The sequence below is a fragment of the Paralichthys olivaceus genome, chromosome 8 (assembly GCF_024713975.1).
Source record: "Paralichthys olivaceus isolate ysfri-2021 chromosome 8, ASM2471397v2, whole genome shotgun sequence".
NCBI classification, from domain to species: Eukaryota; Metazoa; Chordata; class Actinopteri; order Pleuronectiformes; family Paralichthyidae; genus Paralichthys; species Paralichthys olivaceus.
Window position 1 is genome coordinate 14,495,362 of NC_091100.1, and position 13,654 is coordinate 14,509,015.

General features: G+C 40.4%; 1 protein-coding gene across 7 annotated transcripts in view; it reads left to right on the forward strand.

The window, feature by feature from the left end:
- rab11fip4b (RAB11 family interacting protein 4 (class II) b) overlaps positions 1–13,654 on the forward strand; it is a 49,899-nt gene that overhangs the window by 28,561 nt on the left and 7,684 nt on the right. For all 7 annotated transcript variants that reach the window (XM_020084364.2, XM_020084365.2, XM_069530197.1 and 4 more), the window contains 5 exons: positions 7,255–7,499; positions 8,121–8,306; positions 10,528–10,662; positions 12,090–12,125; positions 13,182–13,281. In XM_020084364.2, the coding sequence (XP_019939923.1) occupies positions 7,255–7,499; positions 8,121–8,306; positions 10,528–10,662; positions 12,090–12,125; positions 13,182–13,281 (702 nt within the window). The remainder of the gene's footprint in view (positions 1–7,254; positions 7,500–8,120; positions 8,307–10,527; positions 10,663–12,089; positions 12,126–13,181; positions 13,282–13,654) is intronic.

Here is a 13,654-nt window from a genome sequence, read left to right on the forward strand (position 1 = left end):
CGGAAGGACACGCTCTATGCCCCTTAGTTTTATTATGTCTATGAAATGTCAAGAATATAATAGTTACAGTTCCACCATCAAATATATTGAATTGTATATTATGTACAGTAAGACCTAAAGCAGGGAATGTAAAAAACATAAAATAATAATAACAAATAAACATTTTGTTTGAGAGATTACTGATTATTGAATAACTGAAGCTTTTGTTTTAAATTGGAATTAGTGTAATTTTTCCTATGGCCGTCTGACTCTTGTCGTTACCCACCGGTGACATCTGACAGCAAGAGATATAACAGAATTCAAAATGCTGAATATGAAAGCAAGAGGATTAAACATTCCACTTTTTAGGTGAATATTTTTGCAGCGGCTGCACTTGAGGAGCTCAGAAAGAATAAAGAGAAACAGAGAGGATGAAATGAACAAAGAGAGAGAGAGAAGCAGGAAAAGCCTCTGCAGAGAAACGCCTTGTGTCACTGGAGCTCAGTCTGATAAACACAAGCAGAGAGACTCTGCTGCTCTCTGTTCTTTCTCTGTTGCCTTTCTCTCTCTCTCTCTCTCTCTCCTTCAATCCCTTTTTCTTGCTCTCTTCTTTTCAATTCCTCTTACGCTCCTCTGCTCGTCCTCCAGTCCCTTTACTGCTGACTCACACTCTATCAAAGCTTTGTCAGTGTGGATCGATCCAGTCGATTTCACTTGATGTCTCGTTCAGTCCCACCCCTGCACTGGTGTATCTCTCCATCTCTGTTCTCTCTTTTTGAACAACACTTGTTTTGTTTAATTGTTGAGCAACAGGGTTACTGTCCGACTAGTTGTACAACTAACATGAAACCGGAGAAACACCTTTCAAATCCATTTAAGCGGTGTAATTCCTTTAATCTAGTTTTGCACAAATGACGCACCACAGAAGTGCTTGTTCAAATATCATCAGAGGGCACTCCTTAAAAGAGATCATGACTTAAAGCCTGACAAGAGTCTTACACATCCACCGTGTTATAGGCTGAAGCTTGTGCAGAACATTTCTAACTTATATCTTCACATAAGCTGATAGGCTGCTACCATTCCTCTGCCTTTTTTCTACATGGGAATCAATAAGGCCTTGAAATGCACCATCATCCACATAATTCTCCTCTGTTCCAGAAAGACAGATGACAGATCACTTTTTATATGTCCGATAAACATTTTTTCACACTGTATAAATACATCAAAACTTTATTTGAATGCATATTCCAGGCAGAGTTGATGCTATATGCTCCCTTACTCTGTCACTCTAGAGAAACTATCAGAGTTGAATATTTTACCATTATTATGAATGAACATTTCAGTCAGACTGAGCTCATCACACAGGAACTTCGTCTCTCCTCTTTGCATTTGCAGCAGAAAGAGATATCACTTAAATTCTTTATCTGCATCACGTTTATGTAATAATTTGTTTGTCATCAGCCAAAAACAGATATCACTTAAATGTTTTATCTGCATCACCCTTCCTGCCACGATGTGTCACAATGTCTTCTGAGAAAAATGATGCCTGTTATCTATTTAGTCAGTCCCTTGTCAGTTTGTGGCTCTGTCATTTACTGTATGTCCCTGACAAATTTGGGGTTAGATGACTTCTTGATTCGACTGGAGGTCAGAGGAAGTGAAACAGCGAGTGAATCAGTGTTGATGGACTTGCAATAAACTCTTCAGTAGAGCCTGATCATAATAGAGGTTGGCCAATAAAAATCTGCAGATATGAGCCTTTCACATATTGGCATCAGAGTTTATGTTTGCCAGTATGCGCTAATGTGAAAACAATGCAGAAAAGATGTGCATTTATTTTCACATTTTACAATCAAAACATCTATTTTCATAATTGAAGTTTTGGTTTTCGGTTTTAGTTCTTTTCTTTTCATTCGTATTTATTTTGTATAAAGTTAAAGGTTAAACTGTAAAATATCAAGCCTCAATTAAATTCCTTTTGCGGTAATGAAACCTCAGGAATCATAGACAGTTTTGTATTGTTGTCAGAAATGTTTCACACAATAATATCATCATTGTTATTGCTTCCCAGAAATCCACATCGCTCGGCTCTATTTTTCTATGCAGTGTCTTGGTGCTTGTTTACCAACTGCTCGACTCAAGTCTTTCTCTAACACAAGCACACACTTGTTTGCTTCATGTGTAACCGGTATGGTAGCTCCAATAACATATGTGGATAGAACCGTTTAATCTCATCTAATAGTATTGCTCAACGGTCAGAAACTTGTCAGTATTTCAGTAACGTGTCAGCATGATGTGAGCGACTGTCAGCGTTCATGTTCCGTAGACTCACTGTTCACTGCTGAAGAGAATGACATGATTCTCAAGTTCAGCTGAAAATTAATGATTGGAATAATAATTTTTTTTTTTTAGTCAAGACAAGTCAACTTTATTATCAATAATGCCATATGTGCAGGACATACAGAGAATTGAAATTGCGTTTCCCTCTTATCTCCGGTGCAAACAGCATTAAACATGAGATATAAAATATAAGTAAGTAAAAGATATAAAATAAATATTAAAAAAACATTTACAAGCTAAAAGAAATCTAAGAAAAAGACAGAGGCAAATTTAGAAGATAAAAAGTATAATTATGGTATATGAACAGAATTAACGGTATAACAATATAAACAGTCACTCCGAGTTTCAGTTTCCTTTCCCTCTCTTTTCTCTGCCCGATACATCCCTCTCTTTCTCCTCTATTCCTCTCCACTTGACATGGGGGGGATCTCTCTCTCTTCAGTTGCCAGAGAGAAGTGTCCTCTTTATTTTCTCCCCTTTTCATCTCTTTTCCTCTCACGTTGTACGTCTCTGTCGCAGCTGCAGTGATTGAATAATGCATTGTTCCTAGAGAACCTGGCTGTGTTTGTCTCTCTGTCTCATACACATGTATCAGTGCTACACAACTGTTCATTTACTTAGGAGATCTGCTCCAACAATCTTTGTGTCTGTGCTACACTGTCTGACCTATATTTTACAGTGAAGGTTTACAGGGTAAACTTATTTTTCAGCTGCTCGTGACTTTCAATACATGACATGTCATTAATCTGTGACATGTGAGTGCTTCAGTGATGATTGAGGGTATGTAGAAGCTCATTTTACCTAAAAGGGAAAGTATTCACACATATATATTCACACATGTATGTGGGCCGCAGTAAGCTCACATACATGCAGTATACTAAAATAACACACAACCAGGCTCGAGCTGGCCACTAACACACAGCAAAGGTCTGTTCAACCTGAATTCCTCCTCTCTGAAAGAGGAGACTGAGAGTTCCTCTTCTTCATCGCTCCATCTTTTCCTTCCCTGACACTGGTTTCACCTGGGAGAGCAGTGAAGAAGAGCACGGAAGGAATATTTTAACTGGGTCAGACCCTGCGGCAACAGACACAGAGATCTGAAAGTCTTTTTCGATCTTTCTTTTTATTTAAATGGATAAAAAATAATGGCATTCTGTGCAATGATATTCACAGATGTCTGTTTTTTATCTTTGACCTCTGAGAAGGATGATCAATGGACATGGATGATGATCGAAGCATAAAACTGAGATTTTTATTATCTTGATATTTGGTGTGCAGTAAATTATAAACATAAATTATAAATGTTGGAAATATATTGTTAATTATGTAGAGGCCTACAGATAGGGACACCTCATCTATACTTCTTCTCCAAATAATGATTGCACATTACTTTACAGTGCCGTCTCTAACACAAGCACATAAAGTCAAATATCGCAATCATTTATATATAATTCATTATCTTTATTAAGTGTCTTACATTAATCTATTCTATTTTTAACCACTGTTAATTATCTCGTGCTTTCAATTCATCCCCAAGATTTATTCACAGTTTTTATTGAAATACATGTATTTATTAGTCCTTGTCCTAATTTCTTTAAACAAACATTATTTTAAAGTCAGTTCTTCATGCATTATATACATGTCCTACTCTCTAATCAACTGAAACATTAAAGTTCAAGATCAGGTTTTAGTTTGTAGGTATTTTTCTGTTGATATGTTCCAAGCAATAAGAAATCCTCCTTTGGCCAAAGCGGATGTAAAGGCCAGTCAGGCTTCAGGCTGTTAGAAGCACAGCAGATCTCCTCATCCTCAAAGCCACTGGCAGGTTGGACAGTGTTTGCAAGCTGAGCTGTTTGTGCTGCGGGGAATCAAGCAACACAAAACACTCTGTAGAGTCATGTTTTTGGCAGTTTGAGCCCCCAGGCTGAACTGGAGCAGACGGGTACAGGGAGAGGCACACCGTAAACACACACACACACACACACACACACACACACACACACACACACACACACACACACACACACACACACACACAAGGTTTTAAGTGGCAGCTTCAATGACGGTATGTTCTCCTGAAACTGCTTCTTGACTGCTCAGCGTGAATAGCTTCTGTTTCTCTGCATGAGATCTTGAGTCAAAAGACACTGACGCTCATTCACCTGAACCCAGGAAAATAAAGCTCTTCAAATACTGTGAACAAAACTCAGCTTGCAACTAGATACAGTCTTTAGTACCTGTGTTTTATGAGCTGAAGATAAAGTTGTTATTGAGAATGAAGATATTAATAAGTCACTATGGTCCAGCTGTCAGACACTGGGCCTGGCCACATGTAGAAGATGAGACCAAACTATTTTGTGGTAAAGAAGACAAGATGTGTGGAGGTCTTCAGTCTTGATAGAGTCCAGTCACCAGTCCAGTTATTTTGGGGGCAGCGTGTGTGATGAGCCTGGCAAACTAGCTTCTCTACTTCTTGGACTCTCTGTTTTTCCTGCATTCTGGACTGCAGGCCATCCATCCTGCTTCTCCTGCAGGTTCTGCTGTAGCTGGTTATTTGAGAGAGGCCTTTGAGATGGTTCGATTGAGTCTGAACATTTTCCAGATTCTGCCTTTCACATAAGACGAACGCAGCGGGAGATTATCAGGGTCAGACATGTTGACATCATTCAGACCAGGGGTGGCGTCCGGAAAGAGCATGTACTGCATGGTTTTATTTTTCAGCACAGTAGCATCAAACATTATCAACATCTTTTTGTGTCTCCTTCGTGTTTAATGCCTCTTTTTCCTCCTGAGACATTTGTTTCTGTCTCATGTGAAGTGCACGTCTGAAGCCAGTTTAACAAAGTCAATACATGTGGGAATTACTGTATATTGCATGAGCAGGATTTACTATGTTAGCTAGGACTTCATATGAAAACCTGCTCTCCTCTCTTCAGAATAAGCATAACAGGTGTCAAATCGCCCGCTGTGTTGGTTTGCTTAGTTTTTTTAATTGTTGTGGGGGACTGCAGGGGGGGGGGGGCGCTGCCTATTTTCTTGCCACACACTGGGATTCTTATTCAGCTGCAGGGATATAAGGAGACCGGTCTGAGGAATGTGAAAAGAGACCTTCATTCTTCATTTTCTTTCTCTCACAGACTCAACCTCCAACCCCATGTTGACTCATTGCACAAGTGCAGTCTCAGTTCATTTGGTGAATGGGTAATTTTTTTTAAAAACAGATACTGTGAGGACGTTGCTGCCATTTCTCCATTGTTAACGGAAATACAAGCACAATACCAACAGCACAACTAGTCTTGTGTTAGAAAGAACTGAGTATCCATTGTTCAGCCAAGAAATCAACATCAGAAAGTCGTGTGTGTGTGTGTGTGTGTGTGTGTGTGTGGTCCGAGTATTACTCATGTTGTGTGTCCTAAATCTGTTTATACTGTCTCATTAAGGGGACTTATGGGGACAAAAATAACTCTCCATAATGTGAATCATTAGATTTTAAGGTGAATGCACGTTTCATTGTTTAGTTTAGGGTTAGCCAAATGGTAAGGGGTAAGGTTTTGGTTTGGCTGTCCACAATAATTGCAAGTAATGCAAAGTCCTAGGAAACCAGCACAAACCTATACATGCATGTGTGTGAGTGTGGTCCAGGTATTTCACATTTTTATCCACTTGTGGGGACCTCAATCTGTTTGGCAAAACTCAAGTCTCCATAACATGAATCATTACATTTGAAGCTGAAGATATGTTTTAAGGTTAGGTAAATTTTAGGTTATAGTTTGGGTTAAGTTTAGGGAAGTTGTTTTCTTCTCCTGACTTTTTAGTTCCACACTTATTCTTCCTCCCCTTCCTACACCCATAGCTTGATCCATGCCTATCTCACGCCCTCTCCACCTTTCTGTTACTCACTCTTACCCACATCTCTTGTCTCGTCTCAGCGATTTTGTCCTCACCTGCCCCCCCTCCTTCACTTTGCTCTGCGTTTCAGCTGTTCAGTCATGCTGAGATAAGTCCTTGTTCTCCTTTGCGAGGCTAGATTTGAGCCGCTAAAGAGCTAAACTAGATGGAGCGGGACCCGTGACCTTTGACCAATTTGCCCTGTCACCCCTGTCAATCTTCAGACCCCCACTGTGAATTTAAGACCATTCCCACAATGAAAGGGATTTACTCAGGAAATCCTCCCTGAAACTGAATCCACAAGTGTTTCTCGCATCAACTAGAACAACCTTGATTTGTGAACACCTCTCTCAAACATAAAACAGTCGAGAACTTAATTACAAAGGACCTCCATTGTTTTAAATGAGAAATTCACTGGGTATACAACATTGAATGTATAATATTTGACCATTTGAATATTTGGCTTGTTTTCCTTGGTTTCTTTCCCATTTCTTATGTTCTTCTTCTTTATTTACACATTCACAGTATTTCTCAGCACGCAAAGTATTGTCATTTTTATATTATGCTCCTATAAGTCCCCTTCAATTTTACACACTCATCAAAAGCAGTTTCCTAATTATGCCTGATTTCTTTTCATCAAGATAAATAAATTATTTCTCTAAAACCAGTGTAAATATGAACAAAATGTTATAACAATATTAAGAATTCCTTTTTCCACCCCCTTGTTCTAATTAAATGGGTTCAGTAGTTTTTGTGTAAAGAGAGACAAACTCACAGTTAGCAATAGAAACATCCCCTCCTTTGCAGAGGTAATTATTTAGATAATTTCCTTTATTGTAATGTTCACAGGTATTTCAGGGACACTGAGTTGGCTGTTTAGTGAAGTTATAAGGAGTATGTCTTTATTAAAGCCTTAAAGATTTGTCATGTGAGAGAAAATAATATGAACAGAAATAACTTTGTAACAGAAAAGGAGAAGGATCCTGGCGACATTACTGTGATGAAAAACTAACCATGTTCTTTTTCTTTCTTACCGACGTTCTCCAGGGTGGCAAGGGGGTGTGTCCGGTCATCATGTGCACGAGAGTCTGTCCTGACCCCGTCCCTGAGTGCCAGCTGTTCCCAGGAGAGGTGGAGGGGCCTGAAGAGGAGGTGGCAGACGACTGCAGGGAGAGGGAATCGGACAGAGACAGCGCAGTGGAGAGCACCCAAGGGTCGGACACCTCAGACGGGCTCATCAGAGTGGGGGACAAGGAAGACGCACTCGGGGAACTCTTTTTCCCGGGGGAGAAGTAAGCACTGCTCCATTTTTTTCATACTTCCAACAATGTTTTTACCTGTGTCAGTTTGTTGGTTTGTTACTTTATTCATTAGCAGGATTATGCAAAAATTACCAAACAGATTTCCACCAAACCTGGTGGTTGCATGGGCCCACGAAGGACCCATTTGATTTTGGTGCAGATGCAGGATGTTTTTAGTTTTTTTCACATAGCACTTAGGTTATCAGATCACTTCCTTTTTTCTTTTCTGTTTCTACAATAAGAACTAGACAATCATTCATTTCTTCACTTCCTCTTTCCTGTCTGTCTCACTGCCTCTAAACTGTTCTCCATTCCACTTTCAGATGATGCTGTTTGTTCCTGTGCGGCATTCAGTATAGATCTTCATTCATGTTGACCAATGTCTTTCTGTTTCACAATCTTTGGTCCATGAAGCTCCTGTTCAGCCTGATGGCACTCAATACTGTTTTCTCTCTCAGCTGTGACAGAGCTATTCTGAAGGAGACGTATAATCTAAAGTAAATGTGTGTCTCATTCTGTTCTTCCTCTATTACTTATGGTGTGTCTTTCTTTAAATTTGACTCCCACACATAAGTATGAAAATAATACCAACCTCTCCCTCTTGTTCCTCAGGTGTGGTCAGACTAGCGTCTCAGTGACCTCTGACGTATCGACACGTTCCTCAGCTTCTCTGAACGAGGAGCAGTTTGAGGACTACGGGGAGGGGGAGGAACCAGAGTACACTCTCAGCAGCCCCTGTCCGGACGACGAGACTCGTACCAACGGATACTCTGACCTCGGTTCATCTGTTCCCTCAAGGTAATGGAGGGAAAATAAAACGCTCTTTGTGCTTGATTCCAGTTCAGGATATTTCAATCAGGAGAGAGTGTTAGAGTGATATTAAATTTATTATGAACAAGATGAACAGACTTTGGCGCTTAGACTAATACAGAAAGTAGAACCTTATGGAAGCAGTCCAATGATATTGGTGCTTTGGATGTGAAGGAGACACCCCCCGCTGCCCAGAGCGTAGACATGGTGGTGATGATGAAGACGGAGTATGAAGTTATGACATCCGATGAAGGCTTCTGATTCAACAATTTGAAGGGCGATGACCTGGGTTGAGCTGGTGCAGGGCTAGATGTAGGTCACTCAGTAATGTCTGTACTGAACTAACAGCTGAATGACAGCAACATTTTAAATTCTGATAGCTTACAGGTGATTGGCTCAGGGCGAGTGCGTCCGGTTGTGATTGGATGAAAGCATGTGATTTAGGCGACATGTTAGATAAGTTTTGGCACTGAAATAAAAGTTCAGTTTTGTTATCAATAGATGTTAAGAGGTTCAGAGAACACTGAACATGCTAACTGAGTAGCTGAAAGAATATTGTCTACCTTTCTTTTAAAATCAGTGTTTTGGGTGTGACATGGTTGGATTTGGAAAAACCCAATGCAGAATGACAGAAAGGTCAAGATAATTACCGCATAAATAGCCTTCATTAGCCTTTGAATTGATGTGATTATCATGCAGGTTTCTTTATGAATCATATTTGCTTCTGGCACCACAGCAGACGTTTCATGCTGGAAACCACAGTGCAGATAATGAAATCATTTCAGTTGCCTTCTGTGCTGTTAAGTCCTGATGAAGCAAAATGTAAATCACTGACCAGTTTCTGGACCTCGAACTCTGTTAAATACATTTTTGCTTGAGCCTCCACGAAGCAACCTCCACAGTCGTTTCCTGACTCATTATTCTGAGTCCTGACTGTGTAAGTTTAGCTTTGGAGTTCTTTTCCTTGAGGCCACATTAATATTCATCAAAAAGCCTGCGCTTAATGGGATTAGGTCTCCCGGCTGATGACCAGCAAAACTGCTCCATGCTCCTTCCACGCATACCAAGCAGACAGAAGTCTCCAAATGCAGTTGGCATGGAGATTTTAATACAAAATAAGGCCCTGGTTTATTAGAAGTATTAGACAGCTCAGCATGGGAAAGAAATCAAGTTACAGAACAAAGTAGGTTAAAGGTGCACTAGCTAATTTTGATGTAGGGCCACTCAAACCACATCACATTCTCCAAAATCATCAGGTTTAAAACTCAACTGCGTTGACTTATATGGGATGCATATAAAACCTAGATTGTTATATTGGAGTATTTAAGTGACTTTTAGGATCAGCGTCTTAATGTCCTACATTTAAATGTGGACCTCTTTGCAACATTTTTCAAAACAATAAAATAAAAGGAGTCTGGATTCAAATATTCCCTCCAAAAAGTGCTTACAGTGAATTTTCATGTAGCAAAGAATTTGGACACAGTCAAACCTTACGCAACTGTATCAGTGGTGGATCACTTCCAATCAGCGTGAGGGGGTAGTCAAATCAAATATTTGCTTACTGTGGAGAGCCCCATCACAGCGTGGCTTTATGTCGATCTTCCAAATTCACTTCACATTAGCGTATGTGTGATTGTGCTCCCCCCTCGTCTTCGACCCTGTTCAGACCAAACGTCTTCCCTGAATACTCAGCACTAAGCACACCCAAATGCATCCTGGGATCCAACCACTCAGACCACATTCAGAGGAGGTGTGGGACTCATGTGTCGATTTTCTTTTCACTGTGTGAACGCAAACACATTCTCCCATAGATCTGCAGCTCATTGATTCACTCTGCCCCCCTGATTCTGCTCTCTCTCTCTCTCACACACACACACACACAGTGACATTGGACTCATCTGTAAACTCGTGTGAACACACATACTGTCCACTTGTGATCAGATCTCTCAGGACAGATGTTAATACCAGGTCTGACCAAGGCCTTCGTCTTTCTTTCTCTCTTTCAGTTTTATTTTTTATTGGTGTTTCTTAGTGGCTAGCCGGATCATTTTTTAAGGGTCTCTTGGCAGCGGCTACTTGGTTTTATACACTCACATGGAGACTCAATGACACGCACATGAAATTAAAGACGGTTCACTTTAAATTGACTCCACAGTGTTTTCATGGGCAGATAAAAATTGTGTGTGTGTGTGTCTTTGTGTGTTTACAGTGCAGGACAGACTCCTCGTAAGGTGCGTCAGCATTACTCCGGCGAACTGATGGATGTCTATTGCTCTCATTGCAGCAAAAAGGTCAACCTCCTAAATGACCTGGAGGCTCGCCTGAAAAACCTCAAGACTAACAGGTAGAAAAACACGCACGCAATCACACAATACAGTATTACACAAGACAAAGACCTAGCAAGCACTGGTGGTTGGTACAATGTCAGTAAGGAGAATTTGACTCTGAGCCAAAACGTTGTGCAGTCTTAGGTGTTTTCCTGCTCTCAAACCTTTCCTGCTTACCCCCATACTTTCAAATCAAATCAAATCATCATATACTGTATGTGCTACCTGCAGTCTGTCCTGTCAGTTTAATTTTAATTAAAATTTGATAATAATTCCACCTGCTGAAAAATACTGTAGCAGCAGCACAATAACCAATTCCACAATCTCTTATTGAAAACAGGTAGAGAGACGTGTCTCTGTAAAGACTTGGCCTTGATTATTCTGGCGGGTTGTCGGTACACACAACTTGAACACATGAAATGACAAACAGCCTCTTAGCTATTATGTGATGAAATGAGACTGGTGAGGCATTTTCATTCAGTGTCGTTCAATAGGCAAGATGTGATATAATTACAGGGGTGTGTTGAAAACACACAAACACTAATTGATGGTTATATAAGGTTGTCACTCCTGTGCTTACCTCATCAGCCGCTGTAATGTTGGAGCCTATTATTGGAAACATAATCCTTAGTGACCATTAATAGCTGTGCGGTGTACCTGCAATCACATGTGCACACATGCAAACACAGGGTCATGTAAGAACAATAGATAGCAGAATAATGTTCATGAGTACACTGTGTACTGTTTAGTTACTCAGCAGAGACACAGGTCTATAATCCAGCATGTCTCTCCCTATAAGACCTGTGCTTTCCACTTATGAATAATGAAGCAGAGCGGAAAGAGTAAGAATCAGAGTGAGATGTATATCGATCGCAGAAATGACTTAGTGAGCTCATAGAAAGTGGATATGAAAAAGATGATGATGGGATTTTATTTTGATGAAGGAGAATATACTCAAACGTATATAAACATGTGCAATTAAATGATATAAATATTAGTGTAATATATTTTTCAACAATAGAAATATATATTATTATTCATTTTGCCAATGTTAATATATATTTACATAGTTTTAATCTCTCTGTTCTGTTTGTTTCAGTTAATGATGATGTTAGTTGTCTTCATTAGCATCATTTGACCCTACAGTATATTTGCTCATTCTTGTTATTTCAATTTGAAACACAGACGATCTGAACATTAGACTGACAGAATCTGTGAGTTTTGGTCCAGCAGTCATAAACCCCTTCACAATGAACCAGGAGTGAATTATTATTATTGTTGACGTGTCTTCAGTGTTTCTTTCTCTCTTTCCCACAGTAAACGGCCAAAATCTTAATTGCCATCAGTAATTATTGTTCCAGCGCACTGTTGAGTTGTGAGTCCAGACGTATCCATGACGATTCACTGTAACAAATTGTTTGTATTTTGTGTTTTGCCTTTGTAGCCCAAACAGGAAAATGTCCAGCACAGCGTTTGGAAGGTAGGTTACCTGTGTGTGTGTGTGTGTGTGTGTGTGTGTGTGTGTGTGTGTGTGTGTGTGTGTGTGTGTGTGTGTGTGTGTGTGTGTGCGTGCGTGTGTGTGTGTGTGTGTGTGTGTGTGTGTGTGTGTGTGTGTGTGTGTGTGTGTGTGTGAAAAGGTCACTCACTTGTTCTCTGTGTTTATGCATTATACAGCCTGAGCTGCATGTATTTGCTTTATTTGTTGACACACACACACAATTCACAGATCAAGATAGAGCTAGATTAGCAATCCTTGCTTCCTTATCACTCTGCAGCCCGACTACAGAGCTTTACCAGCCAGTTAATTACTAACTAGTTATTCAGAGATAATACAGGGTGTCTGGATGAGATTTATCAGATCTGTAAGCAGAGACGTGCAGTAAAATCTTTAGTTTTTCCTTCCAGGCTGCAGAGAAATGGGCGTTTCAGTGGTGGCCGCTTCATGGCCTGTTCCGCCTGAAATGTTTTGTATCCAGGCCTTTTGTCCTATTTCCACCCTCAGTAATTGAATTACAGTGACAGAGTGAAAATGGCCTGTCAGACCTGATCTATGTATTCAATATAAGGTTGGCTCCCTCTCCCTGTTCCCTCTTCTATCCTCTCTGTCCACTTTGATTATGTCTTTCACTTTATTGCTCTCTTTATCTTTTGCTTGTTCTCTTTTCTGTTTCCTCTCCTCTCTAATCTCAGTAATGGAGCAATGGCTTGTTGTTGTTTCCATCAGTGAAACAGGGTCATTTTGGCATGCCCCACTTGACTGAGTGACACAGTCCCATATACACACACTCACACCTGTGTGTGCTCATTTTAATTCTGCATGCAGGAGCTCTCCCTCTCGGAACTGTCCTTGTATCCCTATATCATTTATCTTCCAGCAGCCTCTATGCAGGGCAGATCATACTTTCAGGCTCTCTCTCTCTCTCCCACACACACACACACACACACACAGACACACACACACACTAAATATTGCTCACCCAGATCTATCCTCAGCTGGTTCTTCCTCTCATGTTTGTAACCCTGTGTGTTTGAGCAGGCAGCTGCTCCACAACAGCAACTTAAGCAGCAGCAACGGCAGCACGGAGGACCTGTTCCGAGACAGTATCGACTCCTGTGACATCGACATCAATGAGAAGGTATGGATATGTGTGTGTATGTGTGTGTGTGTGTGTGTGTGTGTGTGTGTGTGTGTGTGTGTGTGTTTGTGCCGCAGGTTTGTCCAGATGCTATGTCGTAAGCTCTTTTAACCACCTCTTTGGGAAGTAATAGCTTTCTGTATTCCTGTGTGACTATAAACAAACCATAAAAGGATAAACACTGTATATCTCACCCTCAGACTTTTTTTTTGCACTGTTAGCAGCGGCTCTAAAATCCCAGATCCCAGAGAGTGAAGATTTGTTCGTGGTGGATGCACAGCTTAAATCGAGAATGCTAATTTATGATCATCCCTGTCAGGATTCTTCTTGTGTCTACAAAATACAGGAATATATGAACATTACTTAGAATGTA